Source organism: Balearica regulorum, chromosome 4 (assembly GCF_011004875.1).
Source record: "Balearica regulorum gibbericeps isolate bBalReg1 chromosome 4, bBalReg1.pri, whole genome shotgun sequence".
Taxonomy (NCBI): Eukaryota; Metazoa; Chordata; class Aves; order Gruiformes; family Gruidae; genus Balearica; species Balearica regulorum.
In genome coordinates this window covers 36,896,494-36,923,727 of record NC_046187.1, presented here as the reverse complement: position 1 = coordinate 36,923,727, position 27,234 = coordinate 36,896,494, and the positions used below count along the sequence as shown (strand labels likewise).

At 37.0% G+C, this 27,234-nt stretch overlaps 1 protein-coding gene across 11 annotated transcripts in view; it reads right to left on the bottom strand.

Annotated features, from left to right (window-relative positions):
* Window positions 1-27,234, bottom strand: part of RAPGEF2 (Rap guanine nucleotide exchange factor 2) — a 190,817-nt gene that overhangs the window by 42,266 nt on the left and 121,317 nt on the right. For 10 of the 11 annotated variants that reach the window (XM_075751801.1, XM_075751798.1, XM_075751804.1 and 7 more), the window contains one exon: window positions 6,651-6,782. The exons of the other annotated variant lie outside the window; for it this stretch is intronic. In XM_075751801.1, coding sequence (XP_075607916.1) covers window positions 6,651-6,782 — 132 coding nt within the window. The remainder of the gene's footprint in view (window positions 1-6,650; window positions 6,783-27,234) is intronic. 11 annotated transcript variants of the gene reach the window in all.

Here is a 27,234-nt window from a genome sequence, read left to right as displayed (position 1 = left end):
TAGTAGTATGACATTAAGTATTCAAAGTCCTCTTGCTGACACGTTAAACTTCATAACCCACCTACTTTGAGTACTTTTGTACTCCCTCATGTTCTAGAAAAATCCAGCATGTCCACGCAGGAACACAGTTATGAAGCAACAGCCACGCATTTATGTAAAACTAAAGGAAAAACCTTGATTAGCTCCTTTGAGCACAGGGGCTTCCTTATAAACCTCCGCAGCAGAAAATCCAAAACACCAGGTGAATACCCGACAGAATTTGTACTACAGTCAATCACAAGACTTAGAACTTCTCAGGGCATGTAATCAAGGATGAAATACAACTCAGGAATCAGAGCTTCCATAGGTGCATGTTGTCCTTTGTTTCTAGAGTAATAAGAGAAATTAGCTTCACTTAAATAAATCTAAAGAGATTGCAAGTAAGAAAAATGGTGTTTGCAGCTTAAAGTACAAAACAATGTCTCTCCAAAGTCTGAACACCAGCTGCAATAAAAATTTTCTTCACAGTTGGAAAGATGGCATGAGAAATTTGCTGAAGCTTCGAAGGAATCACATAATAGTGACAGCCTAATATTTTATTTGTCACATCACCAACAAGAAAGCCAGGAGACTAAGACAGACATTTTCAAGCCTGAGGTGAAGAGTTATTTCACATTTGGTACCTAAGGAGAACCTGCACAATTTTAAGCAGTGTCTATAAAGGCTAATATTGTACTAATATAAAAATGGTTGCTCCAACTGCTAAGGATCTCCAAGTCCAAAATCACTTCTAGATGCGAGTGATAACAGCTAATTAAACAAATACTGTGAAAAAACTAGAAAAAGATGCAAAGTAAAGGAGCTCTGTGCAAGTTCTCAGTTAGCCTTTGGCTCCTTGACTGATTTGGGGGGGGAGGGGGGGGGAGGGGTGTGTATGGGGAGTGAGCGTGTGTTTAAAAAAGAAAAGAAAAGAAAAAGTACTATAATTCATTCCCCTTACGTCAAACTGGGCAGACTGGGGAAATGGAAGACCCTGTTGGTCCCTTTAAACTGGTATGAGAAGAAACTGATTAAGCCCAACTCTACTGGTCTTTCATTTTTTTGGAGGCATCATGAACACAGACAGAACGAGAGAGGCAATGGACTACACGAACAGCTAAAGAAGATGACCTCCTTTACCACCTCATTTCTTTCTCCAACCAGTTTTGAGGTATCTGTTGAGAAAAATATTGGAAGAGCTCAAGGGGGATGTTAGGTCATCCAAGAGATCTATATCTTTACACAGTGAAGTAACTCTCCCTCCAATATACATGTTTGCGCGTGCGCGCGCAGACACACACAGACACACACCCCCACCCACCCACCCCCCTTACTATGGGAAAGAGGGTGAGAACACTTGGAGAACTGCTTACAAGATGACCTTCATGGTCACCTTTTCTACACTGGTTTGGGGAAAAAGCTTCCAGCTGAGCATAACAATATAAAGAGAAAAAAACTAGAAAACCCTTAAACACATTAACTACTGATTTCTTAGTATTTTAAACAGAATATTTTAGCCTAGACTTTTTGGTTTTGATTTTTATTTTAACTTCTTTAGGAAACATTAAGAACAAAAATGCACCATGCTGAAGAATAAATCCCCTTTGTGACAAATGTCAGCACCTAAATCGATAATCCAAAATCTCCAAACATGCAAGAAAAAAACACTGGAGGGACAAAAAAAAAAAAAAGCATAGAAGAAACTTGTTGCACAAAGCAAAAATATGTTGTCTGGTGCAGTCCTTCAAGTCCATGAAGCTAACAAAGAAAGTATCCATGCTCAGCTCAAAAAACCCACCCCCACCTTATTTTTTGATCATGGTAGTTTAAGGGCTAAAAAATAAACCAAAAATGAAATTAAGAATGTTTATTAGTGAAAGCATTCATTTTTTTACTTCCTAATTTTTAAGCCGACACTGATAGAAAACACCAAGAACATAGGCACTACACCTCTCGTGAAATCACTTGCAGAAGTCTCATTAGCTTGAAATACTTCATCCTGTCGTATAGACATATCAGATCCAGCTTCCCCACAGAGAGAAATCATGGCTGGGATTTTGTTTTACATGAGCTTTCAATTCACTGGATAAAAGTTTACAGTATCAATGCATTGCTATGAAATTCAATCCATGTAATTATAATATCTATTTGTTTATTAAAAAGTTATCATATATATTACAATTGTAATTATTACATGCACAGAAATCATACATAAACCTAAAGTAGTAAAATTATTTTTTCATACTCCGCTGACATGAGCGCAAATGACCATGAAATACCTTAAAACTCCTTCAGTCTAAGATTTTTACTGCACTCCCTCTTCATATTTGTTCTCTCATTATCCACTACAAAATTTACAACACATCTCTCACAGGAGTCGGTCTGAGCAGTTTTCCTCCCTAGAGATGGAAAAACGTAACCACCAGGAACAGCATCCTCACCCATCGCCAACTAATTGCCACTTTCTCAAAACGGAGCAACGCTTGCTGAGACCACAGGCATACAGAACAGCAACTCTGGAACTTACTCCTAGGCTATAAACTGCAGAATGGATTAGAGGACCCGAACTCACCAGGAGCGAGAAGGTACTGCCCAGCACTTAGCCAAAACTGCGGGGGAAGGAGTTCAGCAGGACATAGTTTACCTGAGCCGTTTCAGACGCCCTTGCATTACCCAGAGCCCTGCACTGCAGAAGCTGATACCGTCAGAAAGACTGACTTAATCTTAAGGCAAAACCTCTTTATTTTGCATACAGCGACTTAGGGGCAGGCTGCACGGGCTCTCTGGTTAGAGAGATAAAACTTTGGACGCTCTCGGGAAGACCTTCTGGAAGGTGGACCTTTCTTCTAAAGTTACCGTATCGGACTCGTGAGAAAACAAAGTTGACATCTTGAAAATTTCCAAGCAATACACACATCCTGGGAGGGTGTCGGAAAGGATGTTCCCGGTTTCCTGTACCGCCAGGAGTATCTGGGCAGACACCAAAGGGCACGTAGGGCCGGCAGGAAGCCATGGGCTGAGGACAGGACAAGGCAAAGAAAGGCTGGCAAAGGGCAGAGCTGAGCCAACACAACACAACGCCGCCTTCCCAAAACAGGGAGGGGCAATAACACGTGTTCACGGGCTTAAATCTCCTCGCTCTCAAACTGGGATCCTCATCTGGTAATATACGTGACAGGTAAAGGAAGCATTTAGGAGCAATCAGGAACAGGTATTTGCTTCCGTATAGGAAGCATTACCTAAGCACGAGAAACAGGAGCGAGCAACCATACGTGAGGAGCAGCAGTGAACCATTTGCTTTGCCAAATCAACACGAGTGTTGTTCTTGGCAAATACAAGCCTGCACACAATCTATTAACAGTCAGCATTCCCCTTCCTCTCCAGTCACATTACAGAGTCAGTCACTTTATGAACTTATTTCCTAAAATAAAAAGTAACAACACTTAAGGACCTTGCTGATTGGCACCTGAAATATTTTTGAGACTTTGGTAGGGTAAACACAAAGGATTATTTATTTTATTTTGGTAAGTACTTCTTATCCTAAAAGAAGTTCTTTCATGTACAACATTTGACAAACAAATTTAGTTACAGCATTAATATTTAAAAGGAAATATTCTCAGCTCAATGCTGAAAGCATCTGAAGATTCAGCTTCATGATTAAAAAAAAAAAATCTTAAAAGGCCATGAACATATTTTCACTGCAAACAGCTGCTCTGAAGGCTACAGAACTAAAACTTACTAGGATGCAAAACCTGACATATCATTAACTCAGATTTCAAAAACAAAGATCCAATTAATAGAATAATTGGGAAAAACCCAACATTTGTTTTATTTATCAATTGAAGGATAAGATGGCAATCTTTCTAAATCATTCCTTTCTACTTAGGCATAATGAACAGAAATCCATTCTACTGAACAGAAAAATGACATTATATACCTAACATAAGAATCAGAGGAACAACAATACTGAGCTTTGCCTAAGACCTATTGAAGTTGAAGTAAAAAAATAACATGTAGATGATTTGGTTATGCCTTACTGTTTTTGAAAAAAAAAAACAAAAACACACACTTGGGAGAGAAGTAAAAGGCAAATAATTGAGAAAGAATGACTGAAACAATCTCAATTTCAAGAAGTATTTCTGTTGATTTAATCCTTGACCCGAGAGAACTGAAATTACAGCCATTTTATTTTGTTGTGGCATTTTTTTGGCAGTACTTCAGCCTAACTTAACATTGCTGCAATACATTCCTTTACAACTGAAACTGAAGAAAGAAATTAATGATTAGCAATGTGAGGAATCATTAAATCAAACAATACTTGGTACCATAAAAAGTTAAATTCAATAATTTAACCTTAAGCTTATCAGTTTCAACACCTAAACTTATCAATTCATTTTTTAAATAAATGCTTCTTCAAGTATGTGTATTACCACAAAAACATGAGGCTACATTCAACAAAACATGCTCATATTTCTCGATAAGACCTAAGTAATTTTAATAATTACTGTAACATTGTACATTTACACAGTTCTCAATACATCTCTGCCAAGGCATCTTTAAATGAGGTGTTAACTGTAGATTTAAGAAACTAGTTAATATTTTTAAGACCACCAAGAATTACAAGGTATCCCCAATATTTTTTTAAATTAAATTGAAAAGAATATTTAAAAAGTAAATGTTCCCCATAAAAATACTTCACAAAACCATTAACTCTCTTCAAACACCAACCATCCCATTGATTCCATTACTGCAAACAGAACTTATTATGGGATTCATACACCAGGTTGGTGACTACAGAAACATGTATTTCTCTGAAGCTTCTGTACAGCTGTTTTTCTTCAGTTTCCCAGAGATTCAGTGATCCTTTTCTATTTTTAAAAGTTTTGCTGAAACTCTGCAAAAATTTACTTCCAACTTATCTAGAGAGTAACTCTATGACTGTAACTAAATGCCACCTACAACTGTGTCTCTAGAGGTACTTGTTATTTTTATGTTAAAATGTAAAATCTGTGGAATGAAAGGTATGAAAATCTATAGAAGACTTGAAGAACAAAGCTGATTTTACATCTTCTTCACCCTCACAGTAAAAACCTAAATCCTGTCTCCAAGTAATCCTCTCTCAGAAGAAATTCTGACAAACATACTTGACTGGCATATGCTATGCCTAAAGTGTTCAGTTACTTTGACATTTTTCACAAAAATAAACCTTTGCATTATTGCAATTACTATCTAAATTGAACTGGGACCTTTTTATAGCCTATCTTCTCCCACAGAAAAGCCTACAAGCTTATTCACCTGAAGCAGACTACATGCTACAACTATGCTCACAACTGAACTTGTACATACTTGTACAGAAGATGCTTTTGCCATTGCTTAAATGGCTACATTTGCATTTTTAAAAACATCCCAAACAAACATTATTCTGGTAAACAGTACTTCAACTAGAACTAGTACCATTAATTTTTTTACAATTGTTGTGATAGAACAACATTTTGATTTTTTTTTCAGAATAACAAATTGCTATATTTTCTTACCAGAAGGACAAGTCCTCCTCTTTGACATTGCAAGAACTGTAAACATCACATGAAGGATCTAGACTTTCAGATTTTTTCTCCTAATTTTTATTTAGAGGAAATACGCACACCCCAAAGTGCCCTAGGGGCCCTCTGGATCAGTTTCACAGTAAATCCCTCCAAACTCAAGCTGCTCCAAATGAACAGCATAGATCTTTATGACAAGAAGCACCCCCAGAGGTATAACAACTTAAAAAGCCTCACCAGTTCAACCTCTCCATCCTTCCCAGGACAGCCAGAAGAGACAGCACTACTGAGATGCTGGCACCAGGTCTCTACAGGGTGGGGAAACTGGAATATGCCCCTCAGGTCAGCCCAGCACGAGCTGCTCACTGCTTCTTTCTCTCTCCCTACCACTGAATACGTTCTAGATGTCGAAGCCAATAACTCTAGGAACTGTAAAATACAGCATCCAGAAGAAGAAAAAATCCCTCACGTTACAAGGTCCTAAATCTACAGTTTGGAAATTCTGATCCAGCTCTTAATCATCACACCTGGCTCATGTGCACTTTTCATTAGCAGATCTCAAAGTCTAGTCTTCCAGCCCTAACCGCCACAGCTGTCGTTTTACATGTGGCAAATCAGAGAGACAGAAAGACGAGGTGAAGTGCAGGAGCCAGGAACAAAACCCCTTTACCCCCTGGGTCCCACCAGGGACCTCTGCTGGAGAGGCCACGTTGGCTTCTCCACGCTGAAGTTCAGGAACATTTCCGCCCCCAAAAGTCACAAATTACAAACAAAATTTAAAGAAGCACAATCCTGCAATGTTGCCAAACACTACACCCCTACATTGCTGACTCGGATCCTGACCAACGAAGGCAACACGCCTCATATCGCTGTGCTGCAGATTTCTTGCTGAGTTTTCACAAACGTCAGATCTAGTATGCGGCAAATAAAACCCTGAAATTACTACGATTCAAACAAAAAATCAGTGGTTTTGAAATCTCTTGAGTCCTGCTTCAGACAAAACCTGACAATACACAATAGCACAGGCATTCAACTATTAATGTCAAAGCTGTTGGCAATTGCACCTCCCATCAGCATCCATTCCAGTCTTACCTGGTAGATATCAGAAAGGCTGCTGCTTCCTGAATCACTAGTGATGCTACATCCTGAGTGACTAGATGAAACGTGGGTCACCTGTGGGTGGAGACTGTCAGTAAGGTGCAGCTTTGTGAAATCTGCAGGAAGCTATAGGTGGAGCAGAAAAAGCATCATTACAATTTGAGGTAGATACACAGCAAAATGAATTCAAGTCATTTATGTTACACTTTACTCTCTGCCAGTATCAAACGTATTAACAAAACCATTGGGGCTTGAGAATGCAGCATAAAAGTTTGAGTTTTGCAGTTTTTTTCAATTCATGCAGAGGTCAGCAAAATACCAACAAATTGCTGCAAATATAAGGGATTTAAAAAAACCCAACATGTATCTGAGGACAAACACCAGTGAAGCAATAACCCTTATGCCAAAACTCTTCAGTATAGGGTTTGGATAGAATTAAAGCACACGTGAATATTGTGCTAGCTTCGATATCAATAGTTTCCTGTAGAATGGGGATTAACAGCAAGTCAAGTCACATACTTTAAAACGAACCAAGCACTGCTCTGGATTTGGCTAACTCTTTTGCTTCTGAAGTTGTCAAAGTACATTAGAGACATGTAAAATCTAAGCCACTGAGCTATCTGTTATAATTTTGAGCCAAATAATATGATGGCAAATTGGAAATGTGGGAAGACTGACACAACTGCAAAGAGCTACAATCCTGAAATGAGTGTGCTCACAGGTGGTGTTGAAGAACAAATTGAAACACTGTATTTGATCATTTAACAATCCTCCATCAAGATTTGTGACTTATATTTTTACTATTGCTTTATACACACAGATCCCATGAAAATCTTTAAGAACTGTAGACATTGCCAGACTGCAAAAAGTGAACTTTGATACAGGAAAATATTAGCATTTCAATATCACTTCAGACAGCAATTTCAGGGGCAAATGACTCCTCTCCCCAAGAAGCTTGCATCCCACTACTAGTTAGTAAAAATACGTCAATGTATCAATTTTGGTATGCAATAAATGCTTCAATAATTTTAAAAAACCTTTTCTCATTAATTATTTTTTCTGTTTGTTTCAACTCAGACAAGGTAGATACTCTCTACGGAGGTGTGTTTGTACCAAGAACGTCGCCCACAGTGTATCCATCCATGTCATTTATGAATGCTACCCTGGCACTATTAACATTCTCCCCGGATGGAAATGAAATGAAGTAAGAGCTCATTCAGCATTAAGATGTAGTAAGTCGATCAGTATAAAAGGTTATGAAAAAAGTCATCTGCAAGTCACAAGAGAGTGTGATTGAGAAAACGATTAGCTCTGGGCAGTTAAAGGTACTGAATGATTTTACTGATGTTTGCCTGGTTTAATTCTGTTTATGGAACATGCCCTGAAAGATCCCTGGCTTTAGGATTTGTGGTGAAAGCACAGACAACCGGAAACCTCATTTAGAGTGACTGGCATTTCCTATTCTAATACACCTGAAAAGGATTTCTTCCTTATCACAGCATGACTGCATCAGCAATAGCAAAAATGGCTACATTTTAAATCATTCTTTCTCAGTATTTTACCTGAAAGAGGGGCTAAAACCAGGAACCAGACATTAATAATCCTAAAAAGCTTCAGTAAGCCCAGAGCTAGAGTTGATCTTCACATACCAATCAACAAAGAAAGGGCAATTAACAAAAGCAATACTCTAATAGATACAGCCATGGATGCTGCCTCCAGAAAAAAAACTAATTATGCTCACCACTGTTGATGAGATACCAAAAGGAGAAAATACGGTATGAAAGAGTGCCTTAGTTACAGTATCTGTTGTCTCTGCTGCTTGCCTTTTCAATCTGTAAGTCTGAAGTAAATAATAACTCCATAGGGAGGTGCATATCCACAGTCTTGAGCCCAGCCAAACATGTTCTATTCAAATATCTCCATGTCATTAACAATTGCATTTATTTTTTATCAATGCAATAACAATTATTAAGAACCTTACATCAAAGCAAATCCAGTTAGCGTGTTAAAAAATGAAATCAAACTATGTTTAATTTAATGACTGCACTTAGTGTTTTAAATGAACAGCAAGGATTTATGTTTTGTTACTACAGAGGCAATTGGAAGAGGCAGAGGATTCCGCAATAACTGATGAAACACATCACAAATAAAAGCAAGCCTTCTGGATTTTTTTTGACTGTAGATAATCAGCTGAATGTTTGGTGATTACTGGTTTCAGAATAACTCCTCAAGTCAAAGCCATGCTGCATGAGCTGGACTTGCCAAGTGGTGACAGCAGAAGATCAGAAGCAGGCATTTTACTCAGGGCAACCTAACTAGTCACTTTGATCCTAATCAAATAGGACTATTCACAAGCAGAAAGCACATGCTCACATCTTTGCAGAATACTACATCTCTGTGCTACATGCCCGAAAGCGGCATCCGCTTCGACTGCTCTACCCTGCAATAAGTTGAGAAGTTGTGCAAGGAAAAAAAAAAAATACAAAAATTAAATAAGCTGAAACATTTAAACTGTGAGCTCAATGAAAAGTGTGTGTGAGGAATACATGCATTTCTATCTTAGTCACACACTGTTATTTTGAATATTTAATGTACACAGTTGTACCCAACGGGGGGAAAGGGGGGGAAGTAAAGCACTGATGGCAATGAAAACCCACATGTGCTTAAGTCTTCCATGCAAGAGGCTACACCTGTCACTCCTGGACCACAATCTTTGGGAAATGGTTTACGGTAAGCAGAGCAAGAATAAAATGCAACATCCAACGTCAGTAGTGCCAGCAACCAGCACAATGTTGTCTGACCCACACCAGGGTACTTACATCTAATTTCTTACTTGCAGTGGAACATGATTAGAAAATAACATCATGAAATCGTGCTATTATGTTCAGTTAAAAAATGGCTAGGCACATCAATCTCTGCTTTCAGGAAACATGACAGCTAACTTCACCACAACAGGTATATTTGCTGTGCTACTGAATATCACTTTATTACGGATTTTTTAAGCACTCTGTGCTTGTATTCAGCTATCATTCCATTCAACAGCTCAGTAATGACTTTAGTATTCCGTATATTGGTAAAAATAAAGGTTTTCTGGGAACGTTTTAAAGTGTGTACAGGCTAGATCTAGCCCATGCTTTATCTTCCAGACCATGCAGCACTATGAGACAGTCTAAGGACATACCCTTTGCCTCAGCAATATCACCTATCACAGACTGAAGACACCACAAATGGCATCAGAACTGAAGAGTCATTTTCCTCTTGTTTTCCATTGTCATTAAACGATGGCATAGTTTTAAAGAGTCATTCAAAGTAATAAGGATCAAAGGCAACTTGTATATTTTACATAACAAGTACTTATTTTTCTGCAACAGCACTAGGCTACAGCTTTGCTGAAGCCAGCAACTACAATATTTCTTAATTTTATTGCTGAACACTTGGAGTTGCAGCATCAGAAGAAAGTAACAGACACAGTAAAAACATAGCAGGATAATTTAGAAAAATTAATGCATGATTTGTTCTTAAGTAAATACAGTTTCAAAATACATTATATGTACACTACATTAAATAATTAATAGTCATTAAAAGTCTCAGATAACTGTCCTAATAACCTATTTTCAGGACAAAATTTGTAAGCGAGAAACATTGAGGTTGCATAGGCATAGATCAAATGAAGTGTAACGGGGGACAAACGTTTTTAATCTAAAACAGGAACCGAGAAAATAGTTAACAACAAAGCCCTAATCTTAATTTGACAGAAGTTGAAACAGTATTTTATAAACATATATGTAGCTCTTAGTAAGTCAGCATGTGTGCGTACATACACACATTTAAACAGTTTACACACATGAGGAAAAAAGTTCCTCTGGGAACTCCAAGCTTTTACTTCTTGAAAACCCCAAAACAAATGAAAACTTAAACAATTATGTGAAACTGTCTTAGGGACAAAGAGGTATCTCCATTTTGATCTGTACAATACCCTAAACCCTATCACATCATCTTATCTTAAAAGCAGCATTTTATTACTTCCACCCTCAAAGTGAGTCACCACTTTATGCATGCAAGGCTAACAATTAACTTTGCTCTGAATATGTTCCTCCTATTTTAAGAACAGCATGATTTTCTCCTGCCCTACAGCGTGCCTTTCTGTATAACAAAAGGCAACTTCTACTCAAGAAATCATTGGGTTCATCCTATTAATACAGTATTTTTAAAAAAGAAAGTATTTTCAGAATATTTACTGGACAAGAAATTAAAATCTTCCAATATAGCAGAAAAAGGTATGAAAACAGCTAAACATGAGTGAAATGATACCAAAGAAACTTTTCTTCCTGTAAATATTATTGGTCTATATTTTTTTGTTATGAGGGTTTTGAGGTTTTGTTTGGTTTTGTTTTAGTTTTTTTCAATGCAGTTACATGTGAAAACAAGTATAAATGCAATACTGGGAAAGACAGACACAAGAATGTAATTTCAAAATACAAGAGAAATTCTGATTGGAGAGCTCCAATATAACACTCATTTTAGAGCAAACATATCAGTAAGTATTTTATAAACAAAGGTCTTCAATTGAGGCCGGTCAGCACTTTATGAAAGATTTATAAAGCCTGCAAGGCAACTGAAGTGCACCTGCAGAAAGATGGAATTTAAGAAAGCAAAGGTGGAACGTTCTGTTATGCAGTTCCCAATGAATGATCTCTAGGTAATTCAGTGTCACTGAGACAGGCCAAGCAAGTACGGTAGCCTAAGACAACACAAAATATCGCCTTTATAGCCTCTGTTTCCACTTTCTGAAATTAAAGAAACGTAAGCACACACCAATTCTCCAGCCTCTAAACAGATGTATCTAAGCACTTATTCTGTAGTACCTCCTTACTAACAAAATAATATAATAAAAGCCACCATAATAAAAAAAAAAAAAAATGCTTATTTCTTGTATAGATGACACAGTCCCACAAATCTAAATAAGTAAATTACAAAGTTATTTCGGTATTCTGTATCTTTTCTTAAAGGAAGAGCAACAGCAGCCAAATAAAATAAATACTATGCCTTAGTATTTCCCCTTTTTTTTCCCCCACCAAGACATAAATTTTAAAATGTTTATTGCACTACAAGAGTATAGGTCACCAACCCAATATTCTTCAGTATCCTATCAATCCAGTAACATTTTATTTTATGTAATTGTTCATTTTTATATTAAGTGTTTGTAAGTCTGTTGTATGCATTTTAAGGATGTATCCAGATTTATGATATTTAATGACTGAAGGAAGAAATACTTCTAATAATGGTGCGTATTCATCAACATGCTATTTCAACAAAATTCTTTCACTAACCAAGAGAGACATCAAAGAAAACATTTTTATGGTTCAGTGACCTAAAACACAGTAGTCAATGTAAGTAATTACAGAATAATAAAGTAATTTCTATCGATTCTGCCTGCACACATGATGAAGGCTGACATGTCCAGGGCAGAGTTAAATTTAAAATAAAAGTTTAAACTATATGCAGGTCAAATTAGGATGCAATTCCCATGGAAGCAGGATTTCCCTGTACTTAGGGGTGGGATGGAAAACATTAAGAAGTTTCTATGTATTTTCTCTGAAAACTTCAGCAAGAGCAAAATAAAAACCTTCTGACTTGAATTATGCCTTCTGTATATCAATCACTTTACACAATAGTATCTCATGTATTTTGAATCTCCAAATTTTCCTCAAATAGACATCTTTATGTGAAACTGTGGCTCAAACTTCATGAAGACCTACTCTTAAAAACGTTCTTTATCTTGACTACAACACAAGATGCAACCCATGTTCTGAAAATATAGCATTTGGGCAGTATTGCTGTGAAACAGTTGTTCATATAGAAAGCCCACAGCAGAACAGTTCTAACAATAATCATTATAAGGATCTTTTCTGGCAAACTCTTCGTATTTTCCTGCAGTGATAGTTTGCTATAGGTAGCCCCCCATAAAACTATTCAGAAGTTTAAGCTAATGTTGGTCTTAGGGAGAGAGCAAGCACACGAGAACTTCATTTTGTTTCCCTTAGAAAAACACACAATGACTGCCACTTACTGTATGTCTCGTAGCTCTCAGCAGCTAATCCTATGAGCATTTAATGCATTGAACACAATTATCCTCTGCTTGAAGGATTATTGACTTCTGCAGAGGGACAGAGGTGCTGAAATGTAAACAGGTATCTGGGGAATGGAGAAAAGCTCTCAGGGACATCTCTTTTCAAAGAAAAACTATGAAATGCATCGCTGACACACAACCATTCTTATTTAATGTAACTACTTTATCTGTTATTATTTGCTTTTTCTTTTGACAGCATTTATGGCACAGGTTCAATGCAGCACTTTATAAGGAAAAATCATATCATACAGGTATTTACAGTGACTGCAAACCAAGAATACAAAAGGAAAAAATGCAGAACGGATTTGAACCAAATCATACTAAACTGAACTATATCATACTGAACTAAATCAGGCTAAACAATTCTCCAAAGCTCTTCTCAGGTGTTTGAAATTCTGAACTCAAACAATTATAATGTATTTACAATGAGCAACAAATCTGCAAGATCAGAATATTTTTATTTAGAATCTTACTCAGAAGTATGTCTCAGTCAGACCTGGTAAAAGCAGAACTTCTTCACTGGACAACAAAGGAAAATTTAGTACTTTTAAAATATGGAATTTGTGGCGGGTTTAAAGTTAGAACAGTTCTGCTCCAGGGATCAAACTAAGATGACCATTCTACGACTGTTTGACCGTGGATATACGTTTAAGTAGCGACAATTCCCTGACAACCTCAGCCACATGGAGAAACACGGTCTGCCAAAATTTTTCCCAAATAGTGCAGCAGAAGTGAAACCTTGCAGGAGGGAGTATGTAGGTGGTCTTCCTCCTCTTTTTTCATTAAGCATCTGGTATTTTATGTTGATCTGTTTATTTCATAAGGTGCCTACAGTTTAGATCAGATCCCAATCTTAGTCACTTTGAACTACTGTGAAAAGCAGAATCTCTATTTCAGTATATTACGCCTGCAGATTTACAAGGACATACCATGTAACTCCTGGGAGCACCCCGCTGTCTCACCAGGCACTCCCATTTAGAGCCCTAACAGAGCCTGCACACCCCACGCCCGCACACCAACTAACAGCTTCCCAAAAACACCGAGTAAAATCGGGAAGGGAATTCATACTGTGGAAAGCTACATAATGAGAACGGACAACTAAGGACAGGCACTCAATGATGAGTGCAGTTTAGGCTGAAGGAAAGACCGTTCTGAGGCATTTCAATTGACTTCTGAAATACCTCTAGGGTAGGAGCGCAGAGAACTGAGCTCAACCACTGAACCTCAGTAAAAGCTCCCCATTATTTACTAGCAATAGACATGGAGGACAAAAAAATAATAAAGGCTGGCTTTGCAGAGATCTCTCTCTTGGGAATAAATTATTTTCATAATGCATGTTCAACTTGATGTTTTTCCCACAGTTAGGTATCTCTAAATACTTTCTCTTGTGGCTGTTTGGGTGTGTAATATGCTGAGAACCACTGCTGGACCGGAAACTAAATGGCCTACTTTCAGGATTTTTTGGGGGACCTATAAGGTTAAATTTTGAACTCTTTGGCCTGTTACAAGTTACTGTGGGAGAGGAAGGAACAGAGAACCTGGTGAGAAACTTTGCTTCCACAGGAAACCAGATAAAAGATTTATGCCTAAGGATGTAAAAGCAAAAAAAAAAAAAGTTCAAGAACACGTTATGTGGGCACATATGTTTACAGGAAATGTTAATTCAAACATTTTCAAGCAAGACGTTTTAAGTCCTACGGAACATTTTAAGTGAGGGGGTGCCCATGCATACCTCGCATGCAGACTCGTTTGGGGTTTCTTACACAGCAGTCTAACAAGCGTACATGGGGGATGCTAAGAGCAATTACACCAGCAGGGGCAAAACTGGTGGCCTCTACAGCCAGATTTTATTTTCAACTTTAAAGCACCACTCAGGATTGAAAACCACTACAGACAAGTAAAGAGTGTAGCCCAGAGGTGAAAACATCTATCCTAGGCACATTTTAAATGGTTAAAGCAAAGTTCTATGATATGTATACAACTTCAAGTGTTGAAAGCTCCATCAGTAGGGCGTTCTTATACCACGTGTTGCTTTTTTTGTTTTATACCCGATCACGGAATATTTCATTGCATGATTACAGCGCTCTAGCCAACCTAACTAAGCCTAGTTAAGTTTTTCAAACACTCATGAAGGGACAACCCAGTTTTGAAGTGCAGCTGCTTAATCTGAACTACTGCAGTTTAATTACTGAACTACAGCACTGAATTTTACTGCACTGAACTGACTTACAATAGTAAAAGAAATCATAGCGAATTGATTCTAGAATAAAGAAAAAATAAATTAAGGGCTACCCAAATAATTATTTTTTTTTTTAAAGACTGAATATGAAAAATTATAGATATAGGAAATATCTTAGAATTCCCCTTTTTCCAAGCAGGAGAAAAAACAAATGTGCTGGTAAAACCCTGATGGTATCACAGTGCAAAGACACTGTCGGTACAAGGGATGAGCAGGACACTGTCAGAATAGGATGACTCCTACTTGGAGTAAGAGAAATAAAATACAGCATGAGAAGATGTGAGATCATGCACTTGGAGACGAAAATGAAGAATCTAGGAACTTATCTGTCAGAAATGACTGTGAAAAGAGTTTCAGTATATTTCCTAATCAAAAGGTGACTGAACCGTTAAGGTGATGCAGTAGAAGAACCCAATGAGATCACAACATGCATCATCCAGAAATACAGAAGTTCTAGGCTCTTCTCCACAGCCCCAGCAGAGACCTTATTTGGAAATGCTGCACACATTCCCAGCTATCTGTTTTCAATAAAGATGGACTTAAAGTCATAACATACATAGATTCAGAGAACTATCACGATTATCAGAAAAAGAAAAATTAGCATTTGAGAAAGTGCAAGAGGACGATGGCTTATTCAGCCCAAGCTGAGAACGGGTATGATCACTACCTACAAATAGGAAGGAGGAAAAAGAAATATTTCCAGTAAAAGGCAATGCAGGTGCAAAGCCTAATGAGCAGGAAGTTGAAAGAAGGTTGCTACCTAATGAACCACAGAGATCCTCAAAACCAAGCTCAACAGGAGCTGTGGTAGAGAAGGCTTTCAAACCCAAGCTAGACAAAGTTACGAACGTGCTGTGCAACAGTGTGTGATGGCAGTGACCCAGAAAATCCCTTCCAGATCCATGTCACTCCTCCAAGCAGAAAAATCTGAAGCCAGCCTGTTTTGGGTTTTTTTATATACTTTATCATTCATAAGCATACTAACCAAAGGAGGAAAAAAGACAAAAATCAACATCATTAACATCATAACATTTTAGATTTTCTTATTGGTATGTTCTTGGTAAAGATTTAAGTATTCTGTGCACTTCCAAGGAAAATATTTTTAAAAGATATAGATACACGGGGACTTGCTGTGCACAGATGCAAACACTGGAGACTTCCATCTGTACACTGAGTCCTACGTCTATAAAGTACCAAATTAATTGAAAGAAATTGGATGAAAATTTAAATAGAGACATGACAATTCATAAGTAATTAAACAGATTATTTTTTTTATGTTTGATGTCAATGCCACCCTTAGAGTTTTAACTAAATGATTATTTTTCCTTTATATTATCTAGGAATTGCTCATGAGAAAAGTGGGTGGGGTTGTTTTTTTCCTAATGCCACAACTCTGCTTTTCAGTACCTTAAGCAACAGGAAAGGAATATGTGTAATTTCTTCTGCTAATGGCTGGCTCCAAATAAGAAGTCATGCACTGCAACTACACGTTTTCCATGTGCTTGCTCTACAATGGAAACTTCCTCTATTTTCCTTGTCTGACAATGAAAGACGCACACTTTTGCTTCACCTCAAGCAAAAACTGAAGAAACACAATATTGCAGGACGCATATTCTCAACACACAAGAGGCTATCAAAGTACTTGCTCAACCTTGGTTTTAAGAATATTCCGATTGTAGCATTCTTTCATATAAAGTAAAAATGTGTATTACCATAAAGTTTCGAGATTCTTAATTACATAATAGTAAGCATTTCAAAATAATGATGCAAAATTTAAAAAAAAAAAAGGCTGGTAAAAAAAAGGCAAACAATTCTGCTTTAAAATGAGGATGATATTTTTAGAATAAAGTGATTTTTGAAAGAAAGCTTATAGATGCTAATTCTGAGACTGTTGTACAGAGAGCAAAGAGGTTTCATATTTGTATTATAAACTAATATATGTAATGTCTCGCTATTTTTCTGGATAACAAAAATAGCACAGCAACAGGACAACTCAAAATATTTTTAAACAACAAGTATTTCCCTTTATACATGACTAACGTTGCAAAAATCTTAAAATAGTATGATTTTACCTTATCTATGATTTATTACTTATAAGTTTTGAAAATGCAACTGTACTCATGCCATAGCAATATAACAGCAGTGAATGTTGCTATAACATTCCCAGCTTCACTTGCTACATTATTTTATTTACATTTTCCCCTCATATGATAACAAAAGAAAATTAATGAAAATTTTGGACAATATCAAATGCTAAGTTCAAGTAGCTTTTTTTTTTTTATCACCTAATTTTTCCAAATATCTACAACAATATATTTACAAGGTAATGGTTTTTCAGCTTCCTTCAATGATGAAGCAAAACACGACGACCCTACACGGTGCCTGCTAAAACCAAGGCTAGTGGTCGATTCATTGTCAATTGAATTGAAACACCATGTTATTCTGCTTAAAATCCTGACATTCAGATGTGACTTCCAGAAATTTATCTATTTGTTCTGTGTGGGTAGGTGTGCACACAGTTTAAATCATCCCTTACGTTCCTGCCTTAGGTCAACAGCATACTAAAAACCACAATTCATGTAGCAACTTATATATTCTGTTGACACCATGAAATATTTCATTGGTGCCCATTTAGGAAGGGATTTTAAATCAGAGATTACCAAGCTGCAGAAAAAATAAGCAGCACAGAAATCAGCTGGAAATACCAGGACCAATAACTGCAAAAACAATCAGTGAAGTTCATGGGGTTTTCTCCCACCTGCCAGAAGATAAGCTATAGAGACCCAGTGTGTGTGCATGTACATCACCCACGGCATTAGGTCACCTTGCAATAACCAGAAAAATTGAGAATCAAATCTTAATTGCTGATTTATGACAGCACTAGAATGAGTTTTGCTATAACACCCCATGGTACAAGAGATCAAGAAGGTTACTTTCTTTCAGAAAAGTGGTAGATGTTTTAGTCATTTACTACATTTAAATATGTTATCTCTGCATGCTTAACTGAATAAAACACCAGCTGGAACACTGAATCTCCACTTAAAAACAAATTAAAAAATCGTGTTACTCTAACTCAGGAATTCCTAAATTTAGTTTTCCCTGGGTACCAGGGAAGAAAGAATAGTAATGTACAATACTAATGGAAGTGGCAGGTGTAGGAATGACATTTAACTGTCTAAACAACCTCTTCCTTCAACAGGAAAGAGGTAGATAAGTAGATTTTCTGTATACTACTGCTGACATGCACGCCACTGTTGGTGAAACTACACTTCAGTATACATTTATTTAGGAATAGCAGCTGTATTTGGGGACCTTGGAAACTCTCTGCTAACCAGAAATATCTGAAATCCTTTGCTCTGAAGTGCAAGAAATCTCTCATCTTCTCCCAAAACTAAATAAAAAATTAAAAATTAGCAACTAAAACAACCTCCTGTTTTGGAAACAAGCAAGACTGAACAGGACAGAAACTCTTGGAGTGAGACAACAGAAAATGTTTGCAGAAGTCATTCACCAACAGGCAAGGAAAAGTACACCTAGCACACAGGCTTCTATGGTTATTCACAGAAACTAACACTGTTTTCATTTTAGTTTGCTTTTTATTCTGCTGTGAACAGCTTCGCTTTTAAAAGAATTAGTACGAGTCTTCTCTATTGCCTTTAAAAATTCAGTGGACCACCATTTCCAGACGCGGAGTTAATTATTTAAGTAGGACACTTTACAGAAATCCATAAATTCATGCATCTTCCTTTTCCTCGTGGTTCCTTAAAAGTGAGGACAACAGAAAAAAGATCCTTCTACATTATTTATGGCTATTTCAAACAAAAGCCCCCTATAGTCATCATCTTATTCAAAGACCAAAAAAACCTAGCTAAAAATCCACTGGTGATGTGGGTCAAAACTGAAAAGGCAAGCACACCAGGGACACATGTCTAAGTCTGACATCTGGCTCCTCCCTGAGCAATCTAGACGAGTAAAGACCTACTGCCTGCCAAGTATTTGGAAGAGTTTTGTGGGTTTTTTTCCTAGCTCGTTATCAGGAATACATTAAGATTTGGAGGTCAAGCTGTACGCTGACCAGTGAAGCAGCAGAGGCAGACAACTCTACAATGCAAGTTTTGAAGTGCCTTTAGCTGCTTACATAGAAGAAGGAAAAAAAGCAAATCAAGAGCACAAAATCATAGTTGGGTTAAAATGAGAATAGGGCTGATGGTTCAGCAAACCTAGGATATAGCCAACTAAGAAATAACTGCCACGATTCAGTTTAGATTTCCCAAAATCTAGACTGATTATTTCTTTCAACCACAACCAAATGCAGCCAGTTTTCGAGTACAATGTCCTTCATCCTCCCGTTTTCAGGCCATTGATCCCACTACCAGGATTAAATTTATGGTCCAGTTCTGCAGTCATATTCTCTTTTTCAGGCATTACCATGCCCTTTCAAATCATCCCACGTCAGACCTTCCTGACACTCATGTAACTCCTACAGCATTCGGTAGGTTGGCAGGCGCACAGCAGCGGATAGGCATTTAGGAAACAATGCTGTGGATGGAGTCCTAACAGCACAACCCAGCTCCCATTCTCCTGGCTCTGCAGGAATAACAGCAGCACAGAACAGTAAAAGCCTATTTTTAACTATAAAGCATATAAAGCAAGCCAACATGACTAAATACACAAAGGGAGCAGATCTACAAAATAGCACGATGTCATTTTTATGAAATCATTCTTCAGAGGAAGAAAAAAAAAAGCTTTAATCCATTTTTCTTACTTGCAAAGTCACAGTTTGGAGTCAAGCTATAAATTAATAAATCCTATCCAGTCAGTGTGTCCAAATGACCCAGCGCACAGCGCCTGTGCTTATAAGCAAGCAAGCTGACAGGCTGCAGTCAGATAAAATGAGGCAATATTTATAGACTGAGTGAAAGAAATCACAGGTTGAGGAATTTGACCACTGGGTTATTGTCTGGGTTTACACTGTGTTTCCTCCCTGGCTGTCCATATACCTTTAAGGATCAGGTAACTGCAGGTAACAAGAGGAGCATTACTGCTACCAAGCATCAGCAATGTTTTCACTTGGTCACCAACCAGCCCTGAGGCAGTTGAAATAAGGTATCAAAAGGTAGACGTACTGGGTTTTGTGCTCCAACATTTGCAATGGAGACCATGGATCACAAAAAGACTGATGCCCTTATTTTTAGCTTTTTGACCAGCTTAAGGTTTAGGCTAAGTAGAGAATGAATGCCAGGTTAGCTAAATACTTAAAGTTGCTTCATGGTAGCAAGTTTCACATTTACAGCGAGAGCAACCCCAAAAGACAGATGAAACTTTTTGGCCAAAGGCTGGATCCACATTCTTGCATATTACGATACTGCACTAGTCTAATAAGCAAGTCCAGCATTGCAAGTGCAAATTACAAATATCACCTACATAAAATTTCACCCTATCTTCCAGTCATTTCACCAAACGCAATTGGTTGCGATCCTGCATCTTTTCCGAGCAAAACAACAAAACATAAAAAAAAAATAAAATTAGGCAATAGCTCATCTCCACCCCGATATAGGAGGGACTAAGTAGCAGCACTATTTGGGTCAGGTGCTATGTAAACATAAGGCTATTTACCTTCAACATCACCCACATAAAAGCATTGCAATCTGTTGTCCTTCATCTGCCCTTCTAGTATCCCCATACAAACACAGAGTTTAGGAAGGAATGACAAACACTCCTCTAAGTTGCAGCTCCTGGGCATAGGATCAGCTTTCACAAGTAACCCACTGAGCGGAGACTCCTTCACTACCAGACTTAAATACAATATTGAAAATGAAGTGTGGCAGCTACAAGGTTCTTTGGTCAAGGGTAAATCTCAAGACATTAATCTCTCACTTTTCTCAAATCCTTAACATTAACTATACTTTTCATGTAGGGTCTTCAGAGACAGTAGTACTTGTCATCCATTGGCAATAAAGAACACCGGAAACACTGCTTCAGTATTACATTTACCTGCATAAAATACCCTACTATCAAGATTTTCTTCTTCTATTTCCATTATTTTTTAAATTTAGAGAATGTGAAGAAGAATGCATCAATAATGGTAAGTGAAAATAATCATCTAGTTATATATTTGCTGTTGTAACTAGGATATAAAAAATTTGTATCAGACTTTAATAAAATAACCCTGAGATCCTGAAAATCTTGTATTTATTTCAGCCAGACAAAAAAATCACACCACTGTGTATTTATGAAAGGGTTAGTAAAATTAGTTCAGCTTTTCAAACATCAAGGATGCTGTTTATGACTAAATTGTAGTAGTTTAAAGACTAGAATACACCAGGGAATAAAAACCATCTAAGACGGTTGAAGAAAATCAAACTTTAAATAGGCTTTTAAAAAAAATTATTCTTTAGAGTTTCCAGTATTAACATAATTCATATCCCAGAGAGCTGATTGTTTGAACACAGTTTAAATGTTTATCCAATTCTAGTTCACAAATTAGAAAACATGGTTCCTAATGCTGATATTGTTAAATCATGTGTTGTTATCTTTTGACATTTCACTTATTTTGCAGACAACCTGTAAAGCTATCAAGTAGTATTTTGTAGATGAGCTTCAGGTCGTCTCAGCAGCAGATACAGAACATGAGACACTTCCTCTTGTTTTTGCGTACTGGAGTAGCAGTAGTGGCAGTCACAACCGCAAAAACAAGCAACACAACTGCAGCAGCTTCTAATCCTCTCATAAGCTACATATTTCTTTGCATATCGCTGTCTGAGATTCCCTGCCTTACATAATTAAAATTGAAATTTAAAAAAAAAATCTAACTTACTTCATCTCGCTGGCATATTTTTACAGGTCCATTTGCTAAACCGTTAGGTTTATGCACTTCGATATTGTTTAAGTACAAGCATAAGTACCGCTGTTTAAAACTCTCGAGCCAGTATTCTGCAAGGGCATGCAAATATTTTGCAGATGGAAGCATTAACTTGAGGTAGGGAGACACAGGATTTCCTCAGCTGACTATGCTAGCTTCTAGTTACAATGGACTTCATGCTACTCTATGTGCATATTCAAAATTCCCTGGTATTTTTAACTTACGCTACTTAGCACAACATATTCCATTATCCATACCCATTTATAGAGCTTCCTCTGTCCTTTATTAACTTACAGAATCAGGAACAAATCTACAGGACCTTAAGGGCTTTAGGGTTTTTTTTGTTTCTTTTGAGCTTTGGCCCTTTTTTTGGTGAGTTTTTTGTTTTGTTGGTATTTTTTGGGTTGGGTTGGGGTTTTGGGTTGGGTTTTACGGGTTTTTGGTTGGTTGACTTTGGTGGTTTTTTAATTGTTGGGTATCAGCAGCTCTCAATTTTTGTTGGATTTTCAGCATGCCTGAAAATCAGGCAGGAGTGCCTACAACTTAGTAATGATAAATCATATTAGTCTGTTGGTCTCAAAATAGAATTTTGGAAGAAGCTGACTTTCCTTTTCAGGTTCACATCTGTATTATAATGACACATTTCGGTACACCATCATAAATAGCACTCTAAGAGCACCACTAGATTTGGCCGCTTTGGAACATAAACCAGAACTGGTAATATTGGTTATGTTAGTTTCCTAATTCTCATTGTGAGGCCCGATCTTTTCCTACGTCATAAACTTGCTAAAGAAATGCCCTACTGTGACATCTTCTATGGCAACTATCCATGCTGACCTGGAAAAATTTCAGCTACTTCTTAGGAAGGTAGAGAAAGCAGTTTTGTGCGCACACACACAATATACGTATAGATGGTAGCTTTCTTGGTGTGGGTTCGTTTGGGGTTTTTTTCTTCTTTTTTTTCTTTTAAATTTGTTGTGCAATCCCCAGGCCTTGAAATAGTAACAGAAAGGTGGCAGGACACCTCCTATGTGCCAAGGATGTTTTCACTGCCATCTCTACAGGTCACTAATGCATTCGCTCTCATTCCTATGAAATGACCCAAATTTTTCTATTAATGAGCTTTTGAGAAAATCTACAGTTAAATGTTGTCCTGGAGAACAGGAATTTAGCCAGACTCTACCACAGATCTCTGGTAGGATGCCAGGCAAGTCACTTGAAATCAACCTTTCAGGCAATCATTAGGCCATAGGTGTCTGAACTGGGCCAATACACAGAAAATTCAAGCAACAAAATCCATACTCAGAACACTTACTTAGGCCTAGCTATGCTGAGAAATAAGCATCTTAAGTTCTCAAAATTCTGTCCTTACTTTTTGCCACAGATTTGCTTTAGCAGAGCTACCTGAAAAATGAAGATAACCTGTCCCCCGGCACTACTTTAATGAATCACATGAACACTGTAGTTACAAACACCTAAAAAAAGCCACAGAAGAAAAAAAATAAATTCATGCTTTCATGTTCTGGGTAGGACTTTAATAGTATGCCATAAACACAACCTGGCCATTTGAACAATGAAGCTATTGCAAAATATCAAACAGCTGCTCATTAAACCAGAGCTATCCATCTTGAGATGAATCTTGTGGAAGATACATGGTCATGTAATCAAAGGCTGTATCATAATGCATCTATGAAGAAGCGAAATACTATTCCTAGTACACATGAAAAATCCTTTATTGGTCTTCAGAGAGCACTTTTATTTTTTCAAAATATACAAATTAAAAGGAAAGGAATAATAATAAGGGGGCAAAACAGAAATCTGGTTTCAACAAGCAATAAAGGTGTCTAACAACAACAGAAAAAAATCTGTTACAAGTCCCAGTGCAATGTAACTCATTAAGATGAACAAAATCACAACCATCAGCAGCTACAGTTGCTAATAGGTTACTACCTAGTTGGAGCTCTTTTTCATACTCCCCCCCTGCCCCCGATACATCTATATATATATATATATATAAAAAATATCTAGGTATGATGCGTCTCTTTCAGAAAATTATGCTTATTCTGTATAGTTCTAGATTTCATAAGAAAGCATGCCAACCAACACCCTTACTATACACCAAACTAAAATAACCGTATTTGAACAATTACCACTCAAGACTCTTCCTCAAAATACCACTCATTTCCTTCTCATACCTGAGAGTAAGGGGGCCTCTCACAAAGGACCACAAATCTTTGTGAACAAAAATATGGTAAGAACAAGCCAAAGATTTGACTTACTGCTTTCAATATTTTTCAGTAATTCAAGACAGGTCAAGCACATCAAAAGATTTTAGTAGCTACATGATCTCTAAAGGAGAGTCACTGGGTTAGCAGTGAAACTTACGCTTTATTAGCAGACTTTATTTCAATAATACCCAAAGTAAAAATCTAACTTATCCTTTCTTACAGGTTGTGCATAAGTCACTCCAATGTACCCTGCAATTCATGAGTTGTTAATCACTACACAGTCATGAAAGAACTATGCATCTCATGTCACATTTTTAAAGGCCATTAGACTTGTCAATTTTTTCTTTTTTTTTTAAATGAAAGATAGAAAGATAGCATTCTAAAAGGCCCGAGTCTACTGGGGGAACCTTCATATGCTAGACCTTCGTGTGATTTTTCCACATAATAAAGCAGGTATACATGCGATGTGTGAAACTTTTCAAGAGACAGTTGTTTCAACATCCATAAAATGACCATTTTTTGAAACATCACTCATCCTCCTAATATTTAAGATTAGGAAAATCATAATGAGCACTACAAAGCTAGTTGAGAGGACTCTTAAGACCAGCAAGGGTACAGCCAAATAGAACAAACCTACTGAACTACATGAAATCTGGTTGAGTACTTTAAAGACAAGAACTAAGCAGAACCACTTTTTCAACAATCCAGCTTTCATTTCTCTGCCTTCTTTCACTCAGAGCAAACTTTTACTCCCTGTTCAGTAGATGACAACAGTTGTGTATCAAGGAACATTGCCTTCAGTTGTGTGTCAAGGATCAACACCTTCAGAGAGGCGTCTGTAGCAATGCTTCAGACTCTTCCAATTTATGAAATATGAGACAGGTGGGACCAGTACACTTCATTGATGCTGCTGATTTTATTTCTTCTATTACATAATCCAGGAAATGCAACACAATTTTTCACTTTTCCTTGCTCCATTTTCACAATGATGAACATAGTGGTCAGTTTGCACACCATTTTCACAGAAGAGTAGATTTCACCCATATCCCTCATTCCTCAACTGAATTAGTGTGAAATTAAGATTTACCAGCAATAAGTAAAATTAATTCATAGAATTTCGTGAAACTTTGCACAGGAGATTTTTGCATTCAATTCTAGACTGTCCCAGCAAATCAAGCTGTGAGACTCTAGATGGGATATGTCACAGAAGAAATTTAGGCTCTCTCCTTGACATAAGATCAAGTCAGATATCAATAAAACATTTAGGATTCTGGAAACATACTAGCATGAAAATAACTCATCACCAGAAAGGATTAATTCAATAAGTCTTCCTTTTAGGCAAAGCAAGACAAAGCCTGTATACCTTGAAACTCCAAGCTTCCCTTCCCTCTCTACCAAGAATTCACATCTTTCAGTCCCATTTTCCAAGCAAAATAACCTCTACCTGGAGAACAACCATGGAAAAGTTTCATTGACAAAGTGGTTTTTATTCTTGAGCTACATTGTGCTCTAACAGTTTCATTTTAAACTTATATATAAACTCTAAACTATCACTTTTGTTCATGCAAAATCTGCAATTGCATGCCAGCCCTATGTCAAAGTATGATTCCTTTCTCTTACACATATATGGACATTTCTTAAGGTAAACTAATTTTCTTGTAAAGTCATACTTTTACCTTCTCCCTTTTATTATTCCTACATTTTGGTCTAGAGAGTGAATTTATCTCTGTGATTTAATTAACTCAAAGTAATACAACTGAAATATGACAGAGCTTATAATGTAGAGTCTCTAAAATGACAGGTTAATTTTTTTTCCTTTACCTATAAGCAATTATTTTTTATATTACATAAATATATGTTATATAAATATATACGTGTTTAGAAGCTGTGTTGCCAGAATCAACCTAGAACTTTTCATCAACATTCTTTGGAGAGTAGAAAAAGCAGTAGAAAAAACAATACATATGCAGCTTTCTCATTTTATTCCTGTTTGCAAAGTCAAGGTATCCTATTCTATTTCAGCTTCTTCAGTACTTGAGTTTCAGAAAGAAAGGAGTTGTTGGTTTGGGTTTTTTTTAAATTAAGTTCTCAAGATTTCATGAACACCAAATGATTTGGTAACATGAACTCCTTTATTCTTCAAATGTAATTAAGAAGAAGGGAAAAGAACAAAACAGTCTACAACAAGAAACTGTGATATGTCTGCTACATGCATAAGAAAAATCCACTAGACACATTCTGAAATGTTTCTAGATTAGTTTCTGTATTTCTACACAACAATTCTTGAAGGCAATGTTCCTCCTTTAAAAAGTTCCTGCTATCACATCTTCCCAATACTTACGATTCTTAACTTTATATCCTGAACATACTGTACATATTCCCATGCACATTCTAACACACACAGTATGCACAGAACATATATATATATAAAAATATCTTTTCAAGAAAGAAATTGTCAGATTGAAAGTTACATTGAGCCATATAAAATCTAGCATGAAGATTTAAACACGTTTACCAAGCCATAAGAATCTATACTTCTAGAATCTTTTTATCATGTAAAACCTAAATTTCTAATTCCTGACACCTGAGGCCTTGTTAAATAATGTTTGCTCTTCTGCTTATGAACGCATTTTTCCCAAACAATAAACACAGGCAGCCTATGGGATTAAAGCATGACAAAGGTGTAGCTGACTCATGGGATCAATTAGAAAGCATCAGTACTTACGCCTTTTGTTCATTCCGTGTTTTACTAACAGTTTCTGCATTTTCAGCATAAGTGTATCACAGATGTTAAACGCCATGCTACAAGGCAACAGCACACTAGTACCATACACTAGACAGAATAAATCTATTCTTATCACTACCTACAATTATATCACTTGTTATACAGCTTGAGTATTTCTTTAAAGTTTTAACAAATGCATAACAATTTTAGCTGAATGCTCGTAGCTTCTTGCCCATTGTATGTCAGCATTTTCTCAGTAAATTTTTAACAATCAAGAAGAACCTACAGAGTTGCCTTTTCTAAGCTAAAAACAATCTTAAACACAGCCACCGACTCTAATGCCTCCTCAGGTACAGCTTTCCCTCAAACCCCACTATTAAATTCACAAGCAGGA